The sequence below is a fragment of the Carassius carassius genome, chromosome 8, assembly GCF_963082965.1.
Source record: "Carassius carassius chromosome 8, fCarCar2.1, whole genome shotgun sequence".
Taxonomy (NCBI): domain Eukaryota; kingdom Metazoa; phylum Chordata; class Actinopteri; order Cypriniformes; family Cyprinidae; genus Carassius; species Carassius carassius.
The window spans coordinates 4,381,141-4,400,050 of NC_081762.1; the positions used below are offsets into that span (position 1 = coordinate 4,381,141).

Sequence of the window (18,910 nt, forward strand, 5' to 3'; positions counted from 1 at the left end):
GATGGCACTACATGCCCCCGGTGTGGGCCGTAAATCCTCACAGGAAAAGACGACAGGTTCAAAAGTTTTCCTGTGTATTAGGGTAGGGGAGAGCGAGCGATGTGGAGAGTAATTTTCCATCGCTGAACTGTCCTCGAGCTCCATGTCACACGTGTCACCCCAAGCTATCACCTCGTGCGGTGCCTCGGCAGTCGCAGAAGTGGTGTGGCGGGGGTTAGACACGGCGACATCGGAGAACACATCTACCCTCGAGCGAAGGACCCTGAGTCGCAGGCCATCGCAATGGGGGCATGAAGAAAGGCCGCTAAGCGCCTCCTGTGCGTGGTGTAAGCCTAGGCAGACTACGCACCTGTCATGAGTGTCCCCCTGAACGATGTACCTGGTACACGGGTCCTTGCACTTCTTGAAACTCATCGCGTCCGCGGAGAGGAGTATACTGCTCGTGACGATCGCTGAGAACGCGAGACAATAGGGCACAGAAGATTCGCTTCGTACTGAAGGAATGAAATCTGAGGTAAATGGCGCGCGGCACCAGGTATATATATGCCTACGCATGCTGGGCGGTGCCACGCGCTATTTGGCCAATAGGATTGGCGGGATGGTATAGGGCTTCAGACATTCGTCACACCGAAGGTGTTCCCATACGTGGTGACGTCACCGCAGCATCGAAGTGACCTATGAAAGGGAACCAGTGTTTTATCCTTCCTGGTAGCGATCTCGATTTGGGGTTTGTATCTGGGGAGTGCTTTCCTCAAGGAGACATGGTTAAAATCATCCAGCACAAACATGGCAGCGTCGGGATTGTTGTTTTCAATCTCCGTGATATTATCTGCAAGTTGCTGCAGAGCAGCCGGAGCAGAGGCGTCCGGGTGAATATAAATAACCATCAGGACAACAGAAGAAAACTCTCGAGGCAAGTAGAAGGGCTTACATATCACAGTGAGAGACTCCAACTCTGGAGAGCAGGTTTGTGAAAAAGTTTTTGCAATCCGAACACCAGTTAGTATTGATGTAGCAGCCAACCTCACCTCCACGTAATTTTTGCAAACACGCAGTGCGGTCTGCACGGTGTAGAGAGAAACCTGCTAGTTGTAACATGGAGTCCGGGAAACTTTCAACCAACCAGGTCTCAGACAGGCAGATAGCAGCGGCGTCCCTGAAATCTCTCTGTGTACGAATGAGCATAGAAAGTTCATCCATTTTGTTTGCCAGGGAGCGGACATTGGAAAGAATCAGACTAGGTAGAGCGGGCGGTAGATGCGATGCCTAAGCTGGACAAGAGCGCCACCCCTCACATCCCGCTTCCGAGACTTCCAGCATTGTTTAAGCCGCTCCTTATGTAGTTGGCAATCTGGCGGTAGATCGGGCAGGAAAACGGGCATGCTGTCCCGAATATAAAGTAATGCAGATCTGTCATACTGAACAATACCAAGGCTGGGTTCTAGGAACGTGCAGGACAACACCAAACAAACAACCAAAACAGAGAGTAGTTCCGAGTCGCCATAGAACGGCGCCATCTTTTGCTTTTCAGGGCTTTTCATAACCTAATTATGACAGAGTTACAGGTTTCGGGTGTTTTTGGTGAGTGTAAGCGGAGAATATTTAAACAAATATTCATAATGACAATAAGTACACAATAGCCCCTGCTAAGTACACCTAAAATTTGCTAGAGTGGTGAGATATTTACATTTACATTTATTCATTAAGCAGACGCTTTTATCCAAAGCGACTTACAGATGAGGACGGTGGAAGCAATCAAAAACAACAAAAAGAGCAATGATATATAAGTGCTATAACAAGTCTCAATTAGGTTAACACAGTAGACGTAGCATGGGATTTTAAATAATAAAATAAATAAAAAGAAAACAGTTAGAATAAAAAAAGAATAGAGCAAGCTAGTGTTAGAGGTTTTTACACATACACACACACACATATAAATAGATATAAACCGCAATGTTTTTCATAGCGTTACCCTTTGAAACCAGAATGATATGTTTCCATGATTTTGTTAGCTCTTTCTGTTTGAATCTGTTGACCATAGTTTTCACCATCCTAATTGCAATGGTTTGGTCTTACGCTTAGAGCCTTATACGAGTCCTTTTCTTAGTTTTTGTTCTCGTGTTAGTGGGTCTCTTTGTTCATACAAAGCAATATTTCTGTGAATTTGGGTATTAAAATATTGCTTTAAACATCGTCTTCATTCGAGGCGTTTTCTTAACATGATTATATTATCCTTTATATTATCCTAGTTTGTATCAGATATAAGATATGTTGCTTATTATTATTGAATTGTTAACAAACAAACAAAAAGTTTCTGAACTCAGAGAACAGAATAGCAAGTGAAGTGGATCAATCTTTTATTTCAACACTATATTGTTGAATATACATCGATGTAGTGAAGAAAATGATCAAATTGTCATTAAAAACAAATAGTACTCATGACATTACAGGCAATCTAACCAGAATAGAAAATCTCTGCAGATTAACATGTTTTGCTCCAATATAAAATCAACCAACGATGCAACAATTTCACACGTCATAGAATCATAATTTTTGGAAGCCAACAGCACACATTGATCTGTTACAGATGTACACAGATAGAGAACGTCATTAACGTCCATCTCATCTTCACATTCAGACATCACTTCCAGAATTTTACGTGCAGAAACATGCACCGGGTCCCTCCCAGTTAAAAATATGCTCGTCAAATCAGGCCATGTATATTTCAGGCTTCTTACAAGTTTCATTTGGTTACTGAGATTTTTTTCCCGCTTGCTATCGCCCATAAAATCGTGATTTGGGTCGCATTCCGTCGTGATGATCTTTTGCATCAGACCGATCATCTGTCCTCTGTAGTGTAGTTTAAAAACAGGGTCGATAATGTCTTTTACAAAACAGGTGTTTCCCGCGGCGCACTCCAGTTTTTCGACATCATCAGCGCCGTTCCATTTACCCTCCATGGGTCATTTGTGCAGCGTCAGACGACTTTTTCAGAATTCGATTCTTTCCAAGGCATAAACTTTGCCCCTAATCGATATAGAACTTTGTCGCCGAATGCGGATGTACTGTTTTAATTCACGATGAATTTCCGGTTTATTGATTTATTGTATTGTTTATTGTTCACAGCAGGCAACTGTGTGTGTATGTGTAAAGACCTCTAACACTAGCTTGCTCTATTCTTTTTTTATTCAATCTGTTTTCTTTTTATTTATTATGTTTTTTAAAATCCCATGCTACATGTACTGTTAACCTAACTGAGAATTGTTATAGCACTTATATATCATTGCTCTTTTTGTTGTTTTTGATTGCTTCCACCGTCCTCATCTGTAAGTCGCTTTGGATAAAAGCATCTGCTAAATGAATAAATGTAAATATCTCACCACTCTAGCAAATTTTAGGTGTACTTAGCAGGGGCTATTGTGTTTTTAGGGTATATTGTACTTATTGTCATTATGAATATTTGTATGCTTATTTTCATTTCGACATCTTAATGAACACTTACACAAATTGTTTTCGTTTGAGTAGCTAATGTTACTCGATGGTCACATTTAAGTTTTCACCGCTTACACTCACCAAAAACACCCGAAACCTGTAACTCTGTCATAATTAGGTTAGTTAAAAGTACAAAAAATTAATGCCTGACACTTTTGTAACTGACTAAAAACTGATGTTTAAGCTAAACAAACGACAGAGGCACTGTGCCTAAAACTGCGAACACAAACATCACTATAACTTAAATGAACAGATGATAATAACCACCAATATGTGTTCACACAGTTAACTTTATTTAGATGATTCAGCATTAACTTAAATGAACAAAAGATAATAAACACCGATATTTGTTTACACAATACATTTATTTAGATGATTCACGGAAATAAAATTACTCATGAGACTGACATAACTGCGAAAATGACTTAAGGTCCCTATGAATCGGTTCATTGAACCAAACTGTCCAAATGAATCATTTTTTAGAAGTGAATCGGACTTTGCATCACTAAAACAGATCACAAAAAAGAGAGTTTGTAACATCACAACATGGAAGGAGCGTATACTTCACAAACAGCGTAGAAATGTGCAACTTTTTTTTAGGTTATCTGTGCATGTTTTTTGATCAGATGTCCAATGATTTAGAGCATTGCCACATATGAGTAGTATCCACGACGGCCATGTTTGAAGCCTGAGGTGTATGATGGGTATTGTAGTTCCCTGACCTGAAGATCTACATAGCTTGAATGAGGTATTAGTTAAACATATTAAATTGAACCCCTTTGTAAAACAAAAACATATAATACATATAATAACAATAAAATAACTGTTAACACATATTTAGACTAAACGACTATATTCAAGAATAATACGATATACTGTACATGTGCTAAAACAGGCTAAAATAGGGTTGGCTATGCTATAATGGAGCAACCGTTGTTATGTTATCTTGTGAACCTTTGGGGCATTAGGATTCATGTGTCCTGAAACCAAATAATTGTCTTTATCTTTAGAAAAAGACAATCGTGTCCTGCTGCTGTGGTCTGAATATCCAGTCTGTCTTCATCATGAAATGATGAACCCCCATCATCAGACCCCATTCTGGAGATTGTGTGTATGTTTGTTTATTTTACAGACATATTTCATCATAAAACTAGGTAAGCAGGGCCTTGTAATAATATAGTAAGTATGTCATAAGTCGGTCAATCGTGCATCCAGAGTTTATCTTACTGCATCTCTATAGTAAATTTCTGCAATGGCTATACTTGTTACGGTGCTTTCAAGTCGGGGGACTGGGTTGTTTTATGAACAAACCCTTGTTTGACAAACTAGTGTTAAGCGACACTGTCTGCATTTTTAAAGTTAAAGAGGGTAATGAACTCTTTCACCATCTATTATTGTTAGAATGCATAATCAGTGTTAGGGTCAACTAGTTACATATAGCTAAATTATATCATTTGATTACAAAAATAAATGTAATCAGTTACAGTCACTGAGAAAAATAATTAAATTGCGGTTAATTTTGAAAATGTTACATCTGAATATTTTTTCACACACGTACAGATTTCATTGATATATTTCATAAACTATCTAACTACTCTAAAATATGAGTCAGATGTTTCAGGAGTTAAAGACGTATGCTTATTTCCTATTTGGCCGATGTTTATATATATTTCTTAAATTGAACCGCTTTACCAACCCGTTGTTAGATGCCGTGGCATTTCCCTTCATAGGTGTGCAAAAACCTGATTTCAAAACAGTATCATAGCTGTTAAACTTACTTGTTATGTTTTTAAATATGTATTTAATCTCCAAGCAAATCTGATTTTGCGGTGGTTCTGCTTTAAAATGAAATCACGATCACAATCCTAATTTAAGTGATGAAGGATTTTGAAAAGTCTGACGGTCATTAGCTGTTGAGTACTCTAATGTTAACCCCGTCCTGTTTACACGTTTCAAAAGATTAACGCTTGAAAACATTACAAGTCTTAAAACATGTAATCAAATGTTATCAGTTACATTACTTTTTAAAGAAATTGATATAGTTACACAACCTTTTAGATTTTAAATAAGCTAATTTGTGATCTATAACCTATTAGAAAGTTCATAGTAACCTCCCCAAAACTATGCGTAAAATAATTCCACCAAGGTCTCAGCTACAGCTAAATGTTAAAACAAAAACTTAAGGTCTTTGTTGGCAGTTTTGTGTGTGTGTGTGTGTGTGTGTGTGTGTGTGTGTGTGAAAACCGCGTGGTTTGAAAGAAAAATGTTTTAGTTTATATATGTGATTTTACTACAAATTATAAGCATTCTAACTTAGAAACATAAAATGTTTTTATTTATTTTTTATTTTCCAACCAAACCAGTGGTTCACAGTTAAAAAAAGTTATAAGAATGTTTATTGTGTTTGGAAAAGAAATTAAGTTATGATATATAAATAATATTTTTTTTATTGTTTAACATCAACCACAATGCGTTTATGTATTTCTTCTGCTTCATGTATGCAACGGTTACCGTACACACATTCAAGAGAAATGCATAAACTCAATTGTTTTAAACAATTTAAAGCATTTAGTCTGTCATTAAAAACCTCTTACATTTTTTTATCACGCATCTATTTTCATCTGTCTCTGGACTCTTGCTAAAAACATTTGAGTGCTGACATGAAAGCTAAAAAATAATACTTTTTTTAAACTATTTTAAACATCATGGTTAACAACACCATTTGGAAAGTGAGAAAGGACGTCTAATCTATTGTATAAAGTTCTGTGAGACATTTGTAGCAACTAACACTTTTGGTTTCAAAGAAAATTTATGACAACTCATTTTCAATCTAATATAGGTATTTTCGTGTTTGTGACCTATTTTGTTTGTTTGTGTATTTATGTACTTGTTTGAGTGTATATTTGTATTTGTTTGGTTACATGTTCATGTTTTCTGTATGTTTACATTTGTTTGTGTGTGTGTGTGTTTATGATTGTATGGTTGTGTTTGTGTACTTGTTTGCATTCTCAGTACGTCTATTACAACATTTACGTTAAACAAATTTTTTCTATGGTCTGACTTGTTAACAGATTTCACATCCTTTTGACCAGTAAATGAACTTTCAGCTAACCTTGCGATCACAGCCCTAAGCAATAAAGTTGAAATTATCACCCTTTGATCACTGAATACACAAAACATTTTTTTACTTTAGCTGACCTGCAGCACACCATTTACAACACCAGAACCCCGGAAAACTAATTAGATTACAGTTGAGTTGCAAACCCCAAAAACCTTTAGATGTTTTACAATCTTCGCTGACATGGTCGTAACAGTAAACACAAAGACATCAGATGCCAGACACCAGACGCGTTTCTACGCACTACTTGAGATGAAATATTTAGCCTTTCCTGTAATGTTGTAAAAGTTTAGACGTTTTATGATACGATAACAAGTCTTTGGCAAGAAAATCAAAGACTTTCCAAAACATTTCACTCCTGTTTAATATTTGTGTATGCCTAAACGCATGTTTTAATTGATATAGCAATGATAGAAGTTAATATTGACAACATAAAAGACGTATTCAAGGATTTAGACTACTGAAGTATGTGTGAGTGACTTATTAAAATTAAATAAAACAACACTTTTTTCCAAGAAGGATTTTTGTTGAGACGAAAAAAATTAAATCGTATAGGTTAACCTAATTTTAAAGTAAAAACATCGGTTGCTTTGAACATTGATACAGAAAGGCATACATTACTGGTAGATTTACAAATACGGTCTGAGATTACACTAAATGTTTGTTCACACTCTGTACATCATAAAACAAAATAAATGTAAAATAAATAAAACAACACTTAGGAAAAAATAAAAATAAAATATATATATAAAGAAAAAGTAGGGCAGTAACAGATTTTCACATTAAGAAACCAAAGTCCTCTAATGAAGAATACAAAAATCTTGCTTTGGAACTTTTCATTCCTTTTAACGTCTCCAAATACATCACAAATTCCTCTTTAAACGCCACTAAACGTGGTGGAGTTTTGAAAAACATACATTTATGAATGTAGAATTTCGTGCCAGAAGTTATTATTAACAAAATAAAACACATATTCAATGATTTAGGCTACTAAAGTAAGGGTGGGTGGCTTATTAAAATAAAATAAAACAAAACATCAAGGACTTTTGTTTAGATTAAAAATAAAGAGCATATAGGCTAACCTAGTTTTAAAGTAACTCATATACATAGATGTATCTAAAGATCCTGAAACAGGCCATACAGCAGCAGCTATATATGTTTCAAGGGTTAGGTATAGAATACCAGAAAGAACATCTAATCATCCGTCTGTTTATACTACAGAAATGATTGTCATATTTTTGGCTCTTCAGTGGGTTGAACACATTAATATACCTAAAGTAGTCATATGTTCAGACTCATTTTCAGTACTATCAAGTTTAAAGATTGGTGAAGCTTCTACTAGACAAGACATTTTGTCAGTCATTTTACAAAGTTTGTTCAGAATACAAGCAAAACAAATATTTATTTTGTATGGATACCCACACATATAGGTAATGAAGGTAATGAAAGTAGTGGACCAGATAAAAACATTAAAATATCAGACATCAAATTTAATACTCCAATGAGTAAATTAGAAATAAAAGGGCTAATAAAAAAAAAAACATAAAAAGATACGCGTCAAATTAAATGGGGTGGTGAGAATAAAGGACGGCATTTATATAATATTCAAAGAACAGTTGGAAATGAAAGGAGAATTTTTTGGGGGGGGGGTAGAAAGGAAGATCTCGCCATAGAATTGGACACATTGCACTTAATCAGTCATTATTTATAAGATGAAATACATGTGTCTTGACTTTCTGTTAAATGTGATCTTCCTGAAACAGTTGAACCTATTTTAATAAAATGTAAAAGATATGACAACGAAAGATTACAACTTACACAAGCACTTAATATAGAAATAAATCAGATCTCATTTTAGAAAATGTTAAATAAAGATACGATGCACAACTTGAGACGAAATATTTCTTTCCTGCTATATTGTTAAATGGGGATACTTTTAACTACATATGTCTGGTTTATTTACTAGATAACACGACACAAGTGCGGCAGAAGGAAAGTGTGTGTGTGTGTGAGATTGTTTGTAAGTCATATTCTGCAAGCTTGTTTGTACATGTATTTGTATGTTTGGGTATATTTACGTGTATTTATACTTTTTGTATATTTGTGTGTGTGTGTGTGTGCGTGCGTGTGTGTGTGTTGAGGCTTGAAAAATCAAGGTTCTATTTTAGCTCCCTCTCTATTCTCTCTGTACATGCTACCTCTGGATTCTATTCTAAGAAAACATGGTGTGTCTTTTCACTTCTACGCAGATGATACTCAAATCTATCTTCCAGTTAAGAAAAACAACTCCACTGCGATCACTTCTCTTCTCCAATGTTTAGAGGAGGTTAAATTATGGCTAGCCCAAAATTTCCTCTTCTTAAACGAGGACAAGACCGAGGTAATTGTTTTCGGTCCTAATGAGAACTCTGTGTATAAGCCCTAAGCTAGAAAGTTTGTCTGTTTTTAGATCCTCACGGGTGCAGAACCTAGGTATTATTATTGACCAACACTTAAAATTTGATAGACATATCTCTTCTGGTATTGGATCCAGTTTCTATCAGCTTCGTTTACTGTCTAAAATTAAAAACTTTCTCACTCCAAAAACTCTAGAAATGGCTGTTCATGCATTTGTTACATCGCGTCTAGATTACTGCAATTCTTTATATTGCGGTTTATCCAAATCTTAAATTGCACGACTTCAGCTTGTTCAAAATGCCGCAGCCAGACTTCTTTTAAACTGTCGTAAACATGAACACATCACTCCAATTCTTAGATCCCTTCACTGGTTGCCGATTTCTCAGAGAATAGATTTTAAAATTCTCCTCTTCATTTATAAATCCCTTCATAACATAGCTCCTGTCTATTTATCTGAACTTCTTCATCCCTATACTCCATATAGAAGCCTACGATCCTGTGACCAGGCTCTGTTGGTGGTCCCTCGCGTTAGGCTAAAGCGTAGAGGGGAGCGTGCATTTGCGGTGGCTGGGCCACGACTCTGGAATACCCTGCCTTTAGAAATCAGACTGGCTCCTTCCCTGTCTATTTTTAAGTCCTTGCTAAAAACTTTTTTATTTTCCTTAGTGTACTGACTACTGTGATACGCTAAATTTTGTAAATGGGTGGTTTTAAATTTTTGTCTGGTCTATTTTTCATGTATGTGTAATATTCTTGCTCTTCTGTAAAGCACTTTGGTCAGCCGGGAGGCTGTTGTAAATGCGCTACAGAAATAAAATTGAAATTGAAATTGAATTGAAGGTACGTGTGTTTGTATGTCCTTTTTGCATTGGTGTTTGAAAAATCATCTTGTGACTAAAAATAATAAATGTAATTGAAATAAAACTAACAATATCCTATATATACCATATATATATATATATACCTCTGTTTTGTTAAAACGAACATTGGATGTATGAGTGGATGGGTTTTTGGGCTGTTAAATGACACAGACCCCTTGAAATTAGTTAGTTTCACATTCGAATTACAAGCATTTCAAAACCGTTAGATGTTTTACATCCGCTTGATGTCTAACTGATATGCACGCGCCAGTAATCACACAGACGCCAGATGCCGTACACATTCGCGTTTCGATGCTTGAGATGACGTCTCTTTCCTGCTATATTGTTAAACCGAGTACTTTTAATTATATATGTCTGGTTTATTTACTAGATAACACGACACATGCTTGACAGAAGGAAAGTGTGTTTGTGTGTGTTAACTGACATAGCTTGAGAAATTAGGCTTGACAAAAATAAAAGATCTATCGACGGAGATAGTCTAGATTTAGACTAGTCGTAGATTAGAGTAATTAACTTAATAAATTAAAAACAAATAACGCTTTTTCAGCAATGTTTTTTTTTTTTTTTTTTTGACTAAAAGTAAATGAAAATCGTATAGGCCTACATCATTTAAAAGTAAAAATTTATCTTATGTTTAAACGGATATAAAGTTTTCACTAATTAAGGACTGATGTCTATTTATTAAAAACTACTTAGTTTAATTATTTTAACATACATTTAAATCTATTTGATGCTGCTATCACGCCTTCAGGGCTAGAGAGGGGGAGGTCAGTAGGCGTGGTTTTTCCGGAGCATTGCCGAGCCTCATTCTAAGTTTTTCACCGGTGCTGTGAGGTCGAATCAACGGAGATGCGTTAACACTTTGCTGTGAGATCTTTTTTTCTTTTGTTTAACCAAGTTTTCTGGTTTGTATCCTTGCATTACATTCGCTTCTTTGTTCAGTTTAAGGTAAGGTACACATGCTATAAAACTCTGTAACCTAGTTTTCTAACTGGTAACAAACCTTAAAAGTTTTTAAATTGTAATGCTACAAGCTCTCACAGCTCTTTCACGTGTTGCTTAATGAAATGTATCTGATAGTTTTTGACTTGTATAGTCGTTTTACATAAATATCCAGTAACCTAGTTTTCTTTTTATTTAATTTGTTACAACTTTAACAACGTTTTATACACTTTTCCAACCGCGAAAACGATCATTACATTGTTTCCATTTCGTATGCGTTTGTAACCTTTTTCTTGAAATGCACTGTGTATTTAAAACCTTAATAAAAAATCTTCCCTTATACCATTTTCATGATTTCACCCTTTCCAGAGTTTAAAAAGCACATATATCCCAACACAACTCCCACCGAAATTCCTTCATAGGTTCATAAGTTCATATTTAGGTCACTGGGCTCAGTGGGCTGTACAGGGAGGGGAGGGGGTGTACAAACAGGTGCCCAGAACAGATGGCTTTTATGACCCTCATCAATCAAATTTTTGGAGACAAGCCACCCTTTACCCTCTCTTCTGCTCTCTGGGTCTTTTTCTGAGTTTTTATAAATGCACAGTTGCTTGCCTTTACAGACTGCATGTTTGGTGTGATACTGGAACAGTGTGCAGGAGGCTGTGTGTCCTGTGTAGAAGAGCAGGTTTGTGGTGATGGTTTTACCCCTATTGTTTAAAGTATCTTTAAACTGAGCATCTTAAAGTATCTTTAAACAGTGTCTCTGGGTTTTCCTTCTGTGTTTTGAGCTTGTGTTGTTTTTCTGCTCTTCTCAGACTTGATGTCTGGGGGGTAGGAAAAGATGTGAGCTCTTTGCTGGTGATGCCGTTTACAGGTCTTTGGTGTTGATAGTGATGCTCAGTTAATCCAATCAGAAGGTGTGAATGACTACGGCCATCTTTTGCTATTTTAAATTGCTATACAGAAGCAGGAACTTTTGGTCAAGTTTGTTTGCTAAGTTTATTAAAAAGTTAATAAAAAAATTCCACTTTTAGTTAAATTTATCTAGACAAATTGCTTTTAAAAGTTATTTTAGTGGAATTAGAGCTCTTGTAGTCTTACCTCCATCAACTGAAAAGTTCGGGTCGTTTTGAATTATTTGGTCCTTGTTGTTTGTTGATAGAAAGGTTATTTCAAAGAAGTTATTTTAGTTCAATCCTTTTTAAGATGGAATAATCCTTTTTGTTAAATCTGTGAAGTTTGTAAGTGTTTTTCCCCCAGTCGGGTCCACTCCAGTGTCCTTCTGTTTAGGTTCCACAAACGTTCCTTGTTTTCAAGAGATTTTCTCCTAATATCTTTTTTTTTTTTTTTACAGTGAACTTGTGTTCATGATCACATTTTTGTTAATTTTGTGTTTTAATCTCTTTGTCATTCAGCTCAGCTCCAACAATGCACTGTTAGCAGGGTAATATTTGTTGAAGTGTACATAAGACTGTAAGCCTAAAGTGTTTCAAGCGTGAGAAAAAATAATTTGCAGCATTTTACTGTTAGTTGTAAGTGTAATTCATGTATTGTGAAACTGCAGCTCCATGCTAAAGCAAAATAAATATGATCTGCATGCTTCTGACTTCCATTTTTCCTTACTTACACTTTTGGCACGTTTTTTTTTTTTTGCCAAAAGGTCAGAAGCACTAAAAGCCTGTGAATGGTGATTTACAAGCGAAAACAACAGTTTAAAGAACTGCAAAAGGGATTACTGCATAGAACTAATCTGTATGTGTAAAAAAAACTGTTGCAAATGTCTGAATGAGTTGTTCATGTGGGGCAAAAAGTTTAAGAAATAAACTGATATGTACAGCTTATATAGCTCCTTCTTTCTTTTCGATTCTCTAACTAACTGAGTTTTGCAATCACATGAGCCTCTCTCCATTTACTCTTATCTGATTGGTTAGTGTAACTACATCAGTCCTGATTGTGTATTGTGTGGGTGGAAACTGGAAACCAGTTACAGGTTTTGCTTCTGTAAACATTCAATGAACTGCAAGCACATACTGAAAGCATGGATCAAATCATTGCTCAGGCTGAAGATTTTTGTGATTACATTGTGGAATTGGACACAATGATCTTTTGTATCTGAGCTGAGATGTTACTAGGTGCATTCTTTTGAGAATCAATTTGAGTGTGAGAAAGTTTGTGGGTTGGGCAAACCCAGAGCAACTGCACATGCAAAGTACCAATGTTGTTTTAGATTTATGGTCTATTCATGTTTGTCTGTCTTCTTAAAGACTCAGAATTATACAAGTGTGTAGTAATTTTTGTAAAATCTAAAATAAAACCAAGCTAGAAGCTGTATATTAAGACTGAACTTTGAGTAGTGTTATTGAGCCAAATACTGTGAGATCAGAGATTTTACTACCATTTTTACCATTGATTTTCAGTACATCCTCTGAATGGGTTTAACCCTCAGGTTTGGCTACAAGCCTCTCAGTAGCATCAAAATTATTATTAAGTGCATTACAGTTTTAGATTGTGATTTCTAATGTCTCCTCTTTTATTCACAGTCGCTGGGACTTCTGCATGGCAACATAGTTTTCTAGGACTGACACATATTTTTTTTATGGGTTTCCTTTGATTCTCTAATTTTTTATTTTTTTAAGTTTTGCTCAACTTCACTTTCATAAAATATTCTAGTGAGAATTGAATTATCTTTTTAGTTTATCCAAACATAATTTCTCTTAAATTCTTTGCACATGAATGTTTACTTTTCAAATGTTGCAAAGATATCGAAGTAAAGGATACAAACAAAGTGACAGGAAATGATTAATATCAGAACATTTTCTGAGGTCATTTAGATGTTGCACTGAAAAGACCCTCGACAACAGGAGAGAGGGACTACTTCTGAATTTATCTGGATTTAGTTAAAAATTTAGTCCAGCTCCGTGTTCAATCTGACTCCAATTTCACATAACCATGAGAGCTAAACCATGTTAAGTCAGCGACAGACAGAAATCTGAAGCCCCTAATAGTGTTCCTCATGGTTCATCCATTGGTGCGTCAGTATGATCTGTCCTGAATGCAGATTTGAGGAAATACCACTACACATTAATCTACATTATTAATCTACTTAAAAAATGATTTCAGAACAGATCAGAATGAGTCAAATATAACAATTCATTATGAGTCAGGCAAACTTGTATCATGCCAATTAAATAATGAAACAATTAGAAGCCAATTTAGAAAGGAGAGTGCAATTGTGAATTACATTGTAACCGCATGGCAATTCTACACTGTAAAACATTTAAGATGGTTAAATTTAGAAACGAAAGTTCACTTGCTGCTTTAAAAATGTGAGTTAACTCAACTTAAAGATACTCTGTTTCAGCTTTCAAGAAGTTATGTTTTACAATGTCATTGTAAAATGGTCATTTGTTGTTTCAACTTGATGCTCTGAGTTGAAACAACTTACTATGTTACATTATCAGTTCAAGAAAACTCAAATCAGCTCATAATCAGTGTTGGGGAAAGTTACTTTTAAAAGTAATGCCTTACAATATTGCGTAATGTGTTACATTACTTTTGCATTACTTTCACGTTACTTTTTAAATATGAGCAGGGCTTGATTGTTTTTAATATAAGAAGTTCTATTTATAGCAAATGTAAAAGCCCTTTCACACCAAAAAGTGTAATGAATAAACCTCAGGCTGAAGGAAAAGTAAATTCACGTCTGTACAGTAGAACACAGGAGAAGAAGGTCCAACACTCTTCAGCAATAAAAAAAAAAACAATGAAGCACAATTGTTAGTTTATCTAAAGTCATTTTTTAATTATTAGTATGGTTGAACTGGATCATTAAAGGTCAGCAGCAAAGACACTGTTAATAAAATGGGAATAGATACATTTGTGTTATTTAATATATTTAGTTATTGCAGGTTTGCGTCATATTCTGAGTTTGCATTTCACTGTTTTGATTAATTTTGATGAATACTAAATCTGTTTTGTTTTTTGTTTTTTTGTGAGTGGGATGAATTAATGCACATTCACATTTAGTCTAGAACTACAGTAACATCATGTTCACACAGCTCACACAACGCCTCCATACTTCCGATTTCTCCCAATATGGGAACAGGAGGCTTGTCAGTCAAAAAATGGGAATACAAAGTAACTGGCATTACTTTTTTGAAAAAGTAACTCAGAAATTTCCTTGTAAATTAAAAAGTAATGCGTTACTTTACTAGTTACTTGAAAAAAGTAATCTGATTACGTAACTCGCGTTACTTGTAATGCATTACCCCCAACACTGCTCATAATAAATAGACTAGTAACTGGTCTGCTCAAAAGTGTAAAAAATTTTATTGAAACAAATTAATGCAATGTTGTACAACTTTAACACTGGTTTGAGAATACAAATTCATGTTAGGAAAACAGGTATTAAAAAGCCATTTAAGAACACAAGTGCTTAAACATCCATTTCATCAAAACATCGAAGTTTCTCTAATAATATACAGAACTAGAAGAAAGGTAGAGGAGTGGTATAAAAGAGGTATAGAAAACCTAACTGAGGGGGAATGAAAAAGGGATGAATTGGGGAAAAATGGGGAGTGGAAGGATTGTAAATGTACTCTATATAAACAAGTACGTGTAACTTTTTGAACTTTGAATGATTTGCACAATACATAGTCATTGACTGTGTTGAACAATACTCATGTAGTAAACTCTCACTAAAATCAGTAAGAACATGTCAAATTTGTCTATTTCTACTGATGCCCAAAGGTTTTTACTTATAGTAAACACTTGACCAACTTTCGGCATTTGAGGTTTCAGATAAAGAGAAAAGAACAACATTCCATAAACAACAACAAAAAAAGAAACAAGAATAATTCTGTGATGCAAGCTGTAACATACTAAAAGTTGTGGCACGCTGATGAGATGCACGCTCCAGCCCAAGCAGCGCTTCAAGCATGCCTTCAGTTGATACAATGTTTATAATGGTATATAATCTCATTTTATATATGTTTTAATAGCTTTTGTAGTTTGCTGTAGTGCACATTATATAATTGAGCAAATTGCATTTGTAATAGTGTTTTTAACGATTGCAAAAAAGATTTAGGGAATATTTATTTCACATTTATGCACTTCTGTTACTGCCAAGCAATGCTATCAGTTTATTCAGTGACTGATTTATTTCCCGTAGGCCAGCTGCCACGTCCTTAACGGCGAGAGTGAGGGCATCTTGAGTAGAGACTTCAGCTTCTTCATTTCCATCTGCTGTCTGTGGATGTTCTGTAAAAGCCGGAAGTTTTGAGTTATGATGATTACTTGAATACATTCCATAAAATAAAGATTTTGATTGAAGCAAATTACCGTGTTGTAATTGCTCCTGTATTATTTTGTTCAGCCACAATCATGGTACAAGTCCCTTTACTGATGTGTCTGTGATCGTATGCAGCCATATAAAAACAATACAGGCCTAAATGTTTTGTGATTGTTCTCTATTGTTTTGTGATTGTTTACTTTTTTTATTTAATTTCAATAAGTGAAAGTGAAAAGTGACGTGACATTCAGCCAAGTATGGTGACCCATACTCAGAATTTGTGCTCTGCATTTAACCCATCCGAAGTGCACACACACAGAGCAGTGAACACACACACACACACACACACACACTGTGAACACACACCCGGAGCAGTGGGCAGCCATTTATGCTGCGGCGCCCGGGGAGCAGTTGGGGGTTCGATGCCTTGCTCAAGGGCACCAAGTCGTGGTATTGAAGGTGGAGATAGAACTGTACATGCACTCCCCCCTCCCACAATTCCTGCCAGCCCGAGATTCGAACTCACAACCCTTCGATTGAGAGTCCGACTCTCTAACCATTAGGCCACGACTTCCCATATCCATTAAATATCCTTGTTATTAAATCACTGTTCTTTAGGGTTTATTTTTAGGGAGTTAAAACCTAATACAGTTCGTGGTAATCTCAGGAAGGACTACATGTGTGGTTCACTCATTTAATTTCTCTTACCCTGGTTAGTCTTGATCTCATTCGCTGTAATGGTTTTGCCCTGGTGCTCCACTACACAGATGAACTTGTTGTTCTTCCACTCTTCAGGAGTAACTCTGAGTTCACTCGATCTCTGAAAGGTCCCGTCCTCATTAGGAAGAAGTTCACCAAGATCCACATCCTCATCATGATCTTGTCCATTCCTCATCCAGGAGATTGTTACATATTTGGGGTAAAAACCTGTAGCGTGACACACGACTGGAGACGAGGAAGACTTCTGCAGCAGAGACACCTGAGGAGAGACTGAAGAGAGAGAGAGAGAGGGGGGAGAGACAGAGAGAGAGAGACAGAGAGAGGGAGAGAGTGAGAGAGAGAGAGAGAGAGTGAGAGAGAGAGAGTGAGAGAGAGAGAAATAGATTTCAAATGTATTCCCAATCAAGACCTCTATAAACCCGCAGCACACTGGTCTTCATTCAGTTCTCTGTATAATGTCAGATAGAGGTTGAAGTGTGCTGGAACAGCTGCTGGAAAGATCTGTTTTTTATTAAGTCACTCACTTTCTATATAACCTTTTTTTCTAAACTCTCGATACTAATCGAGCGCAGCGTTAGTTCAGTCAGGCCATGGAGGCAAGGCTGTGACCAGCTGATGAGGTCAGCTGTCAAATCGCTCCAATCACCACCTCTCTCATATCAGACACGGGACATAAATACGTGGCACCACTGCTCTGTAAGTAAGCTCAAACGGTTCGCAACCCTCCCTCCCCATTATCAGCGTTAGCATATTACGGTGCACCTTCTGGTTGTCGTCTTCTTTGTTTCAGATCACTGAGGCTTTCAAGTCCCGCTTGGCATGGACCTCACTGCTGAGAGACACTCATCCTCAAAACCAGGCTACAGGATAGACGTCCCACTGCGCATTTTAAATTTCACACTTTTAAAGACATTATTAAGTGTCTTAATTGTCATGTATTTCCAAGCTGATGATTAATGTTTAAGCTATTGTATGTTAAATTATTCTGGGAGCAAGAACCCTGATAAGGAACTATACCGCCAAAGATAAATTGTGTTCAATAAAGTCAAGTAACTTGCCAAAGTGGACCTGTCTGAACTAATGATAACTAAAACATCTAAAACAGAGCTTCTTGTCATCCTAGCTGGTCTAATTTAGCAAACAAACCCATTTTGATAGTCTTGACAGCACAGTAATGTCCTCTAGTTCAGACAGGACCCCGATAGTAAATACTACAGACTTCATTATGAGTCTCTGCTGATGTGGATTTGTGCTCTTTAACATCAGGAAGATCAGATTCAGATCAGATATATAGAAATTATAACTTTTTAGCGCACATTTGATGATAAATAAAAGGATTAATATGAGAAATGTTACAAACAATGCTGTTCTTTCAATTTATCAAAAATGATTTTTTTTTGTTTTTTTGTAGTCGAAAATCTGAATATTAGAATGATTTCTGAAGGATTGTGTGACTGGAGTAATGATACTAAAAATTCAGCTTTGAAAGCCAACTTTGATTGTTCCTAATAAACTGTTTAACTGAACTCCCAAGTGAATATTAAATTTTGTTGTGGGATAATTAAATGTATTCTAAATAAACTACAAACATAAAATTATATACATTTATTTTGTTCTCACATTCTTTCTTGTAACTCCTCCCTCAGAGTGACAAACCTGACTGAATGGCTCATTATGCGGCTCATTATGCAGCTCATTATGCAGCTCATTATGCAGCTAATTATGCGGGCCTTTGTCTTCTCAGGTGTAAATCACAATGATATTCATGATAGTTGATGCCTACTCGCAAATGCCCTTTTCAAACAAAAAGTGTCTTAGAAAATTTAAACCCATCTATTGTTTTCTGTGAGTGAGTAAACTTTTTTTTTTCACATCATTGTGAAGCAAAAAATTTAGGCTACAAGCTCCATGTTTGACAGTCTTGTGAACAAATGTTCTGTATGTGTTTTATGGCCTTATTTCATTGACTACAAAATTTAAGTTTTTTTACTAACCACGCATAAACGTTGTTTTCCCAAAAACACTCTCAGATTTTAGCCATGTATATGTTTATAAGCAACTGAAAAA

The 18,910-nt window shown here is 35.9% G+C and overlaps 1 protein-coding gene and 1 long non-coding RNA gene across 4 annotated transcripts in view; both read right to left on the minus strand.

Annotated features, from left to right (window-relative positions):
• Positions 1-18,910, minus strand: part of LOC132145018 (uncharacterized) — a 120,836-nt gene that overhangs the window by 86,780 nt on the left and 15,146 nt on the right. The window lies entirely within an intron of this gene.
• The window catches only part of LOC132145013 (H-2 class I histocompatibility antigen, Q9 alpha chain-like), a 111,049-nt gene that overhangs the window by 85,539 nt on the left and 6,600 nt on the right, over positions 1-18,910 (minus strand). Inside the window, exons 4-5 of one of the 3 annotated variants that reach the window (XM_059555690.1) lie at positions 16,832-17,113; positions 15,910-16,092 (exon numbers count right to left, since the gene is read on the minus strand). The exons of 1 other annotated variant lie outside the window; for it this stretch is intronic. In XM_059555690.1, coding sequence (XP_059411673.1) covers positions 15,938-16,092; positions 16,832-17,113 — 437 coding nt within the window. In that variant the 3' untranslated portion in view covers positions 15,910-15,937. Of the gene's footprint in view, positions 1-15,909; positions 16,093-16,831; positions 17,114-18,910 lie in introns of those variants that run through there. One more of the 3 variants, XM_059555688.1, reaches the window with a different exon arrangement.